The sequence below is a fragment of the Simochromis diagramma genome, unplaced genomic scaffold, assembly GCF_900408965.1.
Source record: "Simochromis diagramma unplaced genomic scaffold, fSimDia1.1 OVJJ01000304.1, whole genome shotgun sequence".
Lineage (NCBI taxonomy): Eukaryota > Metazoa > Chordata > Actinopteri > Cichliformes > Cichlidae > Simochromis > Simochromis diagramma.
Genome location: NW_024387030.1, coordinates 7,217,367 through 7,229,879, shown reverse-complemented (window position 1 = coordinate 7,229,879; position 12,513 = coordinate 7,217,367). Strand labels below are relative to the sequence as shown.

General features: G+C 38.9%; 1 protein-coding gene across 2 annotated transcripts; it reads right to left on the bottom strand.

Annotated features, from left to right (window-relative positions):
- Positions 1-4: 4 nt before the first annotated feature.
- On the bottom strand, positions 5-12,214 carry LOC120740276 (dihydropyrimidinase-related protein 5-like). 2 transcript variants are annotated; one of them, XM_040042520.1, is made up of 13 exons: positions 12,039-12,214; positions 9,718-9,988; positions 7,901-8,059; positions 6,662-6,841; positions 6,475-6,543; positions 6,313-6,357; positions 5,262-5,337; positions 4,887-5,043; positions 4,629-4,770; positions 4,265-4,407; positions 3,927-4,134; positions 2,819-2,987; positions 5-2,013 (listed from the first exon to the last, which is right to left on the bottom strand). In XM_040042520.1, the coding sequence occupies exons 2-13, from the start codon at positions 9,976-9,978 to the stop codon at positions 1,928-1,930; spliced, it is 1,695 nt and encodes a 564-aa protein (XP_039898454.1). In that variant the 5' UTR covers positions 9,979-9,988; positions 12,039-12,214; the 3' UTR covers positions 5-1,927. The 2 variants fall into 2 exon arrangements, with proteins under 2 accessions (XP_039898454.1, XP_039898453.1); XM_040042519.1 differs by lacking the exon at positions 12,039-12,214 and adding an exon at positions 10,159-10,334.
- Positions 12,215-12,513: the final 299 nt, after the last annotated feature.

Sequence of the window (12,513 nt, the reverse complement as noted above, 5' to 3'; positions counted from 1 at the left end):
AGGATTTGATTTCATTGTTGTTTATTTGCACTCACATCATGTGATAGAGAGCTCCAAGGGGCGAAAAAAGGAGATAAAAGGATTCAATGTGACAACACATTGTTCAGCACCAGTGTACGTTAGGTGGGGAAAAGACACAGCATAATGCACTGGAGCAAAATGTGAACTCTGTCCAAAAAGAAACAGTGATGGAGGAGTTTTACTAGAACATGCATGAAGATCTTGTGAACATAACTGATTCTAAAATGAGCTAAATCCTGAATGCATGATCAAAATACAAAAAAAGAGAGAGAATCGGTTGCCGAGACAAATATTCACGAGTAGTAACTACAAAATGAACAGTAAAAATACAGTATTAGAGAACTTGAAAAAGTATCAGTGCTTTTCTGTAGTTGCTAAACAAACATACAAACTTTCAGTGTCATAAGAAGGCATTTGATCCTCTGAAGATTTCAACTTTATGAACACTAAAGTGGATCCCTTCACCGCTTCTATACAGAGCTTAACAAATTTTATCAGACCACCTGTCATAAAAAGAAGAAAACACAAATATTTTATAAATCTGTCAAAAACTTACTTAAAACTAAAATTATATTGTTTGTTAGGCAAGTAAAATATACTTTTTTATACCCAAATTTTGAGCAGGCACAAATTTGGGTCAGAAATTATTCAAGCACAACATTCAACCACTAAAATAAATGTTTCTACTGAGGAATGTAAGTAAATAGCTGTAATTTGGCATCTGAATCAAAAAATGATCATGTGTTTAACTATTTCATCTCTTTTTTTGTAAAAGTACATTTGAAAGTTCAGGAGTTAATTTGGGGCAGCGGTGGTAACTCACACTGTGTGGTGGTCTAATAGGTTTGTTGAGCACTGTATGTGCTTCACAGTGGTGTGCTACATTAGACGTGTCAGTCAGATGACCGATAACACCCTGACCACAGTGAACCAAAGTTGTTAAGTTGTTAAAAGTGCACCAGTGGTACAGGATGATGTGTTCTCAGGTGAGAAAAAGGCCATTTGGGTGAGACTGTTTGCTCTCTGTGGAAATAAATATGATCAGAAAAGATGCTAACATGTTTAGTATCAGTGCTTGTTAAAGTTCTTCTAACTATGCTAACATGCACAGTACTCACAGCATAGCTTCATTCACATTTGGTGGAGGTGGAACAGAAGTCTATTCTGCTATAAGGCTGTTGAACCTGATGAACCAGTGAGCAAAGACTTCATGTTCTTATTTGTGTAATCATTCCAACATAGTAGCATCAAAAGAACATAACAAATAATGCAATATAAAAAAATGATAACAAAAAACAGTAAGCTTGAATTATGATATTCCTCATCATTTGATCAATAGCAACTCTTCCTTTCACAACTGACATTTTTTAATGTCACGTCGACATCCTTGTAGGAATTTGTCACATTTCATTCATCGTGGCTCTGAGTAAAAAGACATTTTGTGACACTTGTGACATGAAATCATGTAAAAAGGCATCTAAATAGTACATGATACAAGTGCAAAATCGTATTTTACAGTGAGGTAACACAATCGCATCATAAAAACCTTGACTCACCTTCATATTTCTAAAACTGTTAATAAGACTCAACATTTTCCCCTACCAGAATCCAATAACCAAAGTAACTCAACTGCAACTCAATTTATATCTGCTGCTTATATTTGGTTAACATTTCACTGGAATTTGGTAGCAATAACCACTTAGCAAACATTTTTCCCTGGCCGTATTGCAGTATAATTACAGCCACGTCATACAATTTTACAATTCTAAATAACAGCACTGAGTTCAAAATGAAAACATGACTCCGTTACTCCACACATGTTCTAAAGTAAAACAAGTCTTCTTGCTTGGCCATACATTTTCCTCGAATATCATTCTTCTGCTTTACGTAGCAGCATTCTGACTGGTTACCAGATCCCGCTGGATCTTCCACCAGGAGGAGCAAGGATCCTCGCTGAGGATCTCTTTGGAATGTTGTCATCGATTTGAGCACCTGGAGCAACCGGGGACAAGATCACGTTGGATTAGGCAACGAAAAACAAACAACTGCTATTGCCTTGAAGAACTTACTTGAAGCTCAGTCATACTTTGCAGTAGTACAGTAAAGGCTTCTCTAAAGAGCTTATGTTAAGTTCTGGGGAGATTTAGGAAATGGAGCATAACTAAAAGGATGGAAGTGTTTGTTTGCTTTCCGTTTAATCAAAGCATTTATGGTTTTGATAAAACTATTGGTAAGTAATTTGATGTAAGGTACAAATACAAGGATTCCTTCAGCATAAATGTTCACTATAACTACACTCCAATTATTATCTTCCCAGGTGAAGTGACTTCCCAGGCGTAAAGCAACACTTGTTGCACAGTTAGAATCATTATTGGAGTTTTAACCTTTTCAGACGTGTTCTTCAGCATGCACCCTGGAAGCAGGTGAGATTCTGTCAGAAACCTTTACTCTGTTTCTACTGAGACTTTTTGCTGCCTGTCATTCGTCATTTCTACCTCAGCAGCTTGCCAGTAAGTACTGCTCTGATTATGCAGGCCTAAACAAACAAGTTTGATCCCAAACATGGGACAACTATAGTCTTCAGCTGACTTAAAGTGCTGTTATTCAAAGTTACTTTGACTATAGCGCCCTCATCAGGCCAGTCATTAGACATTTTATAAAACCAGCAGCAGCGCCAGCAAATCACAAGCTACCAGTGTCCCGTAGCTTCCATTAACATGGAAATTCCTCCTTTTGTGTATCTATAACATAATTATAAAATTCACAATGCCATGTGTATGAATCAGCTGGTCCTCACCAGACAGGCTGAAGCTGGACTCATGGAGGTCCCTCATGCCCCCATGCCGGGTGCAGGGGCGTGTTGGAGTGTCCAGATCTGAAGAGCCGGTGTCTCTTTTTCCAGAATTTGCCACGGCAACAACTTCACCTGTGTAGGGTTCCCGCTCCACAGCTTTCACCGCCTGGCACTGACAGAAACATATAGCAATAAGTATTCCTTAAAAACAATACTTTCAACAAACTACGCTGCAGGCTTCCTGTAAAAATGTAGACAACGTAAGTTGAAGTAGCACATATTTATTGACATTCTAAATTAATCTCATTACAGTCTTCAAATCCTCTAATCTTGTCTGACATTTCCCCTTTTCAGAATCTAACGAAGTTCACACACCCTGATCCAAGAATTCTTATCAATTATTGAGATTTTTTTTTTTTTTTAAGGAAAAAATATGAAGATGATAGGATCAGCAAACTCCCCTTGCTGTCCCCTAGCAGGGGTTTTATGTTCCACCAGGGGGCACTGAAAGCAATGCATGTTTTAGCAACTGAGTATATTTCTCAACCCCACTGCAAAATTTCTTAGATGCTAACTACACCTCCAGAATCAAGATTAATCAGTGGGAAACACTGAGCTTTGTAGTGGAAGCTCCAACAATCTCTAACATTTTCCCTCTCACAGAACATCCCAATTGATTAAGAGCTATTTGGCCAACTCTGGTTAAATATACAAATTCGTTTTTGATTTTCTAGCTTTCCATCTTTTGTAGTTCCACTATGGAGGATGAGACATAAAATCACAATAAACTACAATTATACATATAACTAAGGAGAAATATAGTGTGAAAAATACATGTTTCTAAATTATGATATAATTAACTTAAATTAGTGCAGCTCTGGTTTATTTTTAACCAACCTTCAACCTTTTCTATGATATTTGCCTTTTTAGTACTGCTTTGTCAATTATCCTATTTTTTTTTATAACGAATGGGAAGTTCAATCATTACAGTAGGGAGTGCGGCACCGGTGATAGAGAAAAATACATGAAACAACTGTGCCGTATCATCCTATTATAAAATTTAAGTTTATAAACCAATGCTGGGTAAATGTATTTCAGGTCAGGCTGATACCTTTTCTCTCTGAACCATCTTCTTGTAGAGATAATCCGGGAAAGTCCTCAGTGGGCAAAACTTTCCGGAGCCCTCGGCGCACGTGAACATGCCATTTTCGTAGACCAGACGTCCACGGCTGATGGTGACAATCGGTACACCGTGGCAGCGCAGACCTTCATACGGGTTAATATCACCTCCCTGCACCTGGTTTTCCACAGAAATGACCCTGTAGGCAGAGATTGAAAGCCAGAAGTGACCCAGTTTAGCAAAGAAAACGCTGGATCAGCCTTACAGCTTTGATATAAAAGCTGCACTGAGACAAGCCGGTCGATAAATGGATGGATTGAGTTTCATACTTGGATCCCTCTGGGTCCCAGACCACCACATCAGCATCTGCTCCTGGGATGATCCTGCCTTTTCTCGGGTAGAGGTTGTAGATCTTGGCTGCATTTGAGCTTGTGACTGCTACAAAGCGATTCTCATCCATTTTACCTCCAATCTGAAAATGAGAACACGCACACACATTTGAATCCATTTCTAATACTAGGGATAAACACAAAACACAAACTGCTACTAAATCATTTGACCCAGTAAAAGGAGACCAAGATGTTTTTGTGTCTCTTCTGCCCATTTTGTCTGTTTGTTCATAACCACCAAAACAGATGTCCTATTTGTGAAAGTTCTCTGATAGCCACACAGGAACAAAAGAGCCACACATACCACCCCTTTCTCCCAGATGACGCTCATACGGTCCTGAATGCCAGGAAGCCCATGAGGGATCTTTGTGAAATCATCCTTGCCCATGGCTTTCTGTTTGATGGTGAATGGACGATGGTCAGACCCCACAACATTTAGAGTGTCGCTGAAGCAGGACAAAGGAAGTCATATTTATTATTAATTATTTAATCAGCGGAAGAAACAAGAAACATTCATATTAAATTAAACTTAACGACAGATGTTATAGTATTTTTTTCTCACTTTCCAAGCAGGCTCATTAGAAAATTTGGAGTATTGGGGTCCAGGCGGAGAGGAGGCACAGTCACATGGGCAGCTGCATGAGACCAGTCCTGATGATAGTACTGCATACCGTTCAGGACAGTGTGGGCAGTTGTTGTTTCTCCGTGGACCACCTTGCCTGTGGTCAGACATTTCAATAAGGACATATATTAGCTAGAATAATAGTGCAAGGAGCTTAAAAGACAAGCAAACACTGATTTTCAGTTGACTTTAGGATCATCAAAGCAGATATTTAAGTAACAGTAGACCAAATCTCATCAAAGAAATACATTCCCTTAATGCACATCACTTGCTTCAAAGATAGTAACACTAAATATAAAAGATAAAGAGCCTCACCTTGCATCTTGGCTGTAGCCACTACATCTCCAGCAGACATACTGGAGACATTCACAAGATAAATTGGGCAGTGGGCCTAACAGAAAACAAAAAGGTTATATAGTTAGGTCCACAAGTGCTTGTACAGACTTTTTAATACAAAAGCAGCATTAACTGTTGAAGAAGTACAGTTATTTTTATTCATAGATCCTTATTTTCAAAGTCTCAAAAGTACAGTAATTGGACAAACTACATGGATGAAAATCATTTCTACATACTTTTCGCTTACATCGTTCTAGTACAAGTTAATTTAGAGTTTTATCTGCTAAATCTGTGTTTTTTAGAGCTATACAGGCTCTTTGAGATGTTTTATGGCAAAGTCTAATCTGACCTTCCTGTTCCTGGGTGTAAGCAGTGGTTTGCACCCTGTTTTAAAGCTTCGGTGTATTTATATTCATAAAGGCGTCTCTTGATTGCAGACTTTGGCAACGATACGCCTACCTCCTCCAGAGTGTTGTTGACTTGGCTAGATGTTTTGAAGGGCTGTTGTTTTTTAACCAAGAAAAGAACAGTGCAATCATCCACTTTAGCTGTCTTTTGTGGTGTTTCAGGCTTTTAGGTGTTCCTGAGCTGGCCCGCGCATTCATTATTTCCAAGAAAGTGTCAGATTTTAAAAATAAGTAGGGATTTTTTCCGGGAAAAAATCCCTACTTAAACTGCTTGTCAGTCAACCATCCAGTTAGATTTCAGCCTCTGAAAATGGGGCACCGTGTATGAAAATGGTTGCTAAACAACTAATGTAATAGTTTTGTTAGAGTCCTTAAATTAAAGCCTAAAGTCTGCCCTTTAATTTAATCACATCCTGATTGTTGGTTTAAAATCAACTGTGGTTGTGCACAAAGACAATCTTTGTCCAACAAAAACAGCTCTGTGCAGATTAATCATTGGAGTTAAATTGCAGTGTTAGCAGTGCTAAGATTGGTGATTAAAATGTTTTATGTTTAACATCCCTAGAGTTTATAATGACCTTATTTTGATTTCTATACTGCATTTTTTCTGACATCCTACTCACCCTGTTGGCGATGGTAATCGCCCTGTGGGTTGCTTCTGCTTCCAACTGCAAGGAAATCACAGTAAATCAAAGCAAGGAATTTATTCAATCATAGAAAAAATATCTCATATCCTTGACCAGAGTTTGGATATCATTAAGAGTTATAATTATAAATGTTTATACCTCTTCAGGCCTGCTGATTTCAATACCTTCTGGGCCACTAATGCCAAGATCCAATGCCTCCTTGGCACCCTGACAAAAAAAGTAATAATGTTTTTTTTTTTTTTAAATATATAGAAAATGTAATTAAATAACTTTAACAATATTTTCATTTGCGTACACACACTGTAATTCCCAGTAAATCCCTTACCTCTGACACAAGTTCCCCATTCTCAGCGTGGACCCTCGCTATGGCTCCAATGTCCTTACAGTGCTGCAGGACCTGGAAGAGTTCACTGTCCCGCAGCATGAACATGTCCTTATACGCCATGAACATCTGAAAGGAGTTCACTCCTTTGTCTCTTACCAGCTTCTCCATCTCAGCTCGAACCTGTACAAGGGGAACAATGACACAAGCTCAAATGTGGCCTCAATCTCCAAAATATCCTTATCCAGAAAAAAAAGGTTAAACTGAAGTAGTTAATTTGAGTGTTTAATGCCGTTATTTGAGTTACAGTATTTATTCTTGTAAGTAGGTGGGATCAAAGTGGATTTCTTATTTTTACAAAAAAAGTTTGGTATTTTTGAATTAAATAGTTTGTTCCAGTATTGTTTTTAACAACTATGAAGTCATAAAGCAAATATGGGTCATTTCTTACTTGTTAATTTAAGTCAGTTATGAAATCCAGCCTGATTTAAGGAGAATGCAAAAATAGTTATTTTAAAGAGGATCTGTTATGCTTTTCCTTATTATTGTCAAATATAATACAAAGGATATAATAAATAATGACACAGTGTAATGTGTAATATATTGTAGATTACAGTTACCTCATTTTAATGCCTGCTAAGGGCCTGATTTTGTTTTTATGGGGTTTGTTTTGTTTTTTTGTGTTGATGTGTAAAACCTTAGAATTGGCAAATGATGATCTTTCTTTTTACCTTGACTGTCCTGTAGTGGTGGAGGCTCATATTAAACATGGCTAAAGATTCAAAGAATGAGGTCAGCATTATCATCTCAGGCACACAGCTAGCTATGAGCACAACAGCCCCACCCACTGGTTGTAAAGAGGCAACCAGATCAAAAGAAGTCGTCTTAAAGGGTGGGGTAAGGGAGCAAAAACAGCTCGTTTCTGACAAAAGATGAACTCAGACGTTCATGAGCAAGCAAAATATGAATAAGGATTAATCTGAGCTGTAAATTCAAAGCTATCATAACAGAACACTAGAATTAAAATAAGAAGCTGGAAATTAGCATAACAGGTCCTCTTTAAAAATAACAAGTCTCTTGCATATATTTGTACTTTGGGGGGGCTTAGAAACCCATTGCAATACTTTATACACACTGGTCATTTATAATAATTTAAGTCACAAAGTTGAGTTTTTACTTTAGAAGAAGTGTTCGTGGAGGCGAAACGTATTACAATGACATAGAGCGACAGTGTTCCAGTACCTTGGGTCCCCACCAAGTAACCCCAATGTGCAGAGCGTAATCACAGCAGGCCTTGGAGTCGGCTGAGTTGCGGCACTTTTCGTAGGCTTCCAGCAAAGATTCGTTCCTCTCAGGGAGAACATGTCCGATCACCATGGTGGTGCCACCAGCCAAAGCAGCCTGGAAAAACAACAAAAAGTAGCTCTGAAGTCACTTATAATGTCTAATTTAATTCTGTCAAATAATTTGCAAAAAACATGTGGTGTATTTCCTGTTCTGACATTCTTTCATTTGCTATAATAGTTGATTTTTTTCACTGAGATGTTTCAGTTTAAAAGCTGTTATTCAGTTTGTTTAGAATCGTCAGCTGCAATTTAAGACTTAAATAATTTGAGACTATATGACACGACCTTAAATTAAATCCTTAAACTTAATCATTTGCTTCTTTAAAAATGATTAAATAGCACAAAATGGATTGATTTATGAAGCAATCCATTTTGTGCTATTTTGTGCTAGAATTTATGAACTACTAAAACAACTTTAACCTACTAATCAGCACAGCCCCGAGTCCAAGCATAAAAGTGATAGCTTCAATTACCATTAATGCTAATGGTTATCTTTACATTCTTGCTGATGGAAATATAAATCCTTCAGCAGTTAAAGCACAGGATTGAGTGCTCCTTACAGTGTAATCATGTTTTTTTAAAACCTACAAACTATATCATTTCTTTACAGCATCAGCACTTCTTACTTTTTAACCTCCTACGAGCAGATTTAGATGTTTCAGACACAAGTTAAGGAAAATCTTAATAACCCAAACAAGTGTTTTGTGTATAAGCGCATGCTTCACTGAGCATCTGTCAGCTGACCCTAGAGACTCGAGTGGCGTGCACGGAGTACGGGTGTTAGGGGGGCGTGGGTCTGGGAACCATTGTCTCCAAGCACAATAGCGTGAGTGAAAAGGCTTTGCGGCAATCTTTGCAGCAGCACCCCGGTATCCATGGAAACAGATACTGATCTGCATTTTTCTCTGGACTTATACTGGAGCAGGCAGGGAGGGGCCAGGAGAGAGACAGAGAAGAGGAATGACTGGCGGAGATGGAAAGCAGCAAAGAATTGTGTCTGTCACCAGCATCTACCGGCCTGTTCGCTCCCAGCATCCGTCACCTCTTAGAAAGCTGAAAGTACTACAGAGTGATGAGTCATCACAGTGCCCTGAAGCAAAGTGGGGTATCCCGGTTGTATCAGCCTCCAACATTCACCCTTGCCAAGAGCAAAATTGCCAAAACACCTTTGTCTAATTTTGGAGAAATAAACTCTGGATGCAACCCAGTGACATTTATTTTTATAAATGCTTCTTATATCCTTAGTAACAGCTATTGTTAATGTTAGTACCGCTGGTTTGTCTGCTTTTTCTGCTTGCAGCTAGATCTTAAAATTAAATGCTTCGTTACTATTTTATGTGCCAGTTTTTGACGTAATTTCTGTGCTCTGCTTATTTGCAAAGTAATAGATATATTACTTCTGGCTCTCTTAAGGGAAGGAGGAGTGACCTATAAATTTGTGTCTGAGGTCTGACTTCTTAGTTCTAACTTTGACAGCAAAAGTATTCCTGCCTAAAATAACCTAAATATTTGATCTCCAAATATTAAGAAGCATCAAAACAGAATAATGATGCATTACTGACAGTGTGGCTAAAATTAACATCAGTAAAAAGCCTTTTTTCAATAATTCAATGGTCTCTGAATCTTAATCTTTCCTGTTGTGACAAAGGTGATAAAACATGAAGTTTGCTCTTTTGCTTCTCTAAATTTGGGACAATATGAAAAGACTGTTACCTTGGTACCGCTGTAGAAGTCATCTACTGTGGTGGCATTCATGAAGCTCTCCTCCAGGTGGACACTAGTGTCGATGCCCCCAGGAAGCACCAGTTTCCCTGAGGCATCAATCACTTTAGCCCCACCTGGGATCATCAGCTCCTTCCCCACCTGCTGGACGATGCCGTTCTCGATGTAAACATCAGCCTCCTGGGTACAGTCATCATTCACCACTTTGCCACCCTTTATAAGGATCCGCACCATCGCTGAGCTGGAAGACATGGCTATTGATCTGCGAGGAAGAGGGAAACATACAGCTGAATACTTTTTGCTTTTTGTAGATACTAAAGGGTGGCAATCTGATTCAAAGCAACCACAGTGTACATCAAAACAGAAGAAAAGTTATAACCACCTGACAAAGGAATCTGCAGTATTTCTATGAAAAAAATCTGTTTACAGTACCTCATTTTTACAGTAGAATAAGATGACAAAGGAGAGAGAAGGATCAGTAATGCTGCTCTGGGACCAGTCTGTCACACTGTGACTGACATCAGCTACAAGGCTGAGTAGGCTGTGTCAGTCACTGCCTGAGACCTGACAGCTCAGTGTGCAGAGGCGTCATAATAAATAGAAAGAAGCTGCGTCCAGTCACAATAGGGCAAGCAAGGGTCAATGGGACTATTATTTTTGAAAGGACCGAAGGAGCATAACACTGCTTACACTCACTGTATTACAAGAATCTAAGCTAAACATGTAAAAATATGTTTAGCTTAAACTGAGAATGGTTCGATTGCCTCTACTCCATTTCCTAAACTGATGGTTGGTACGTACACATTTTCCACTTACATTATCTAAAATCATGTTATCATCTGAAATAGTCACCTCTAGATTTTAACTGCTCACAGGTGTGAATGCTGTGATAAAAATACACACACATGTGAACTGGATGGTGTAGCAAGCCCTCATATTTTAACAGCTAACTCCAGTTTTACATGTAAATCAGGTTATTTTTGGACCAATCCACAGTTTTATTCCAGGCAGTATGAAAACTTCCAAAGGTTTTAGGTATTTCTCATGTAAAATTAAATTAATTTATAGTAAGTAACAAATTATTACTCCCAAGACAATTTTATTGAGTAAGGCTGTCCGAGGCCTCTTGGTCCTAAAGGCCCCTCTACTCTTATCTGCTCTGTCCCTAAACACGTTTTAACTCAATAAAGTCATAAATAAACACACACAATATTTTCTTTAAATCAGCTGTTGGGTAGCACAGATTAATTACTGTCAGTAATTACGGCTCATCGGTGACAAAGAAGCAGTCTCTAAGACCTACACCCTCCCTCCCTCCACACCACTGTATTAATGGTGTGATGTAGTGTGTGAGTGTTGTTCCATCCTTGCGTGCTTGCGTACATGTGTGCATGCAGGATGCGTGCGTATGAGGGTGCGGCAACTTTACTGCAAGGCATGGACTCCTTACACATCCACATCTGATAGCTGATAATGTGATGGATATCCCATTATTACATGTACATCTATTGATACTCACAGGTGGCTTTTTTACCCCTCCTAAAGCCTGAGGGGACAGCTACAGGCATAATAAAGTCATTACTATATCAGGAGGCCTATAGCTCAGTTACCAGTACGGAGTTTGTCGGCTGTTAGTTATTATTAAACATAGGAGCTTGAGTTTGCATGAAATCACTGCACGATAAATAAGGATACACTAAATCTTTAATATAAAAGAAAGGTAATTACAAACTTATAACGCAAGGCTTCTTTCGTGGCTACATTGCTCAAATGCTCTTATTGATATTTTTCCTTGTTCGTCCATAAATAAATGTAATAAGTCCCTCGTAAAAAACCAACGTGCTTTTAAATTGGCGCCAGCCACAATGATTATTCCAATAAATATGGCAATTTTGCTGATTAGCTGTGAACACAGTGAAATGATGACACTTCCACTTGTGCGACTTGACACAAAGAAACCGTCTCCCATCCGGCATGAATCGGCTTCACCAGCGTTCATTACCGACCTAGAAAAGCGTCCTCTTAACTCTCAGTCCGCCCTCCTCTCCTCTTCCACAATGAGCACCAGTCTGCTATCTAAGTGGCCTCACATTATCATCACACTGCCCTCAATGCACGGGTGAACGGATGCAGCTGCACTTGTAGGGTGTGTATAGATCACGGGGAGGATGGGAGAAACACCAGGTAGGGACCAGACGTGTAGCCAAGGGGCATGGAAACAAAGTCTCCGTGCTCCAGGAGAGGATTTGCACCCCAGACACAGTCACTGCAGCCTAGCAGACCTAATAATTCTGACGACGTGGACCACATACCTCCTCTATGGGCCTGCTGCTGCTCCACTCGGATCACTGGATACTTTCTCAACACAATTCAACACAATCCGTGGATGGCACTTCCCAAGGAGATATACACACACACCAGATGGATACCTTCCTGGCCGGTCCGGGACCATCAGGGGCAGCATCATCACCGTGAAGTCAGCAATGACATGCAAGCAAGACTTCTTATTGTGACTTTCAAAATAAAACAGTTGTTGAGCCCAATGCAACTTCTAGTAAAGTAATGCGATATAGAGTAGATTTTCATCATGATTTTTATAATTGATCGGCTGCTACCTAACATCAAGCTCAATAAAGAAAAAAGAAAGAAAGGGAGTTTTCTACAACTTATTGATGTTAAAATGTGTTAGAATTATTTTAGAGCAGCTCATGTTTTATAGCTTTAAATCAAATGTTATCAAATAAATAAAAAAATCATTGTATCTAGTAATTTTTAGATACATATGAT

Coding starts and splice junctions, on each gene's coding strand:
- LOC120740276 (XM_040042519.1), bottom strand. Junction 6,358..6,474: donor AAATCAGCAGGCCTGAAGAG/GTATAAACATTT, acceptor ATTTCCTTGCAG/TTGGAAGCAGAAGCAACCCA. Junction 5,044..5,261: donor GGCTACAGCCAAGATGCAAG/GTGAGGCTCTTT, acceptor GTCTGACCACAG/GCAAGGTGGTCCACGGAGAA.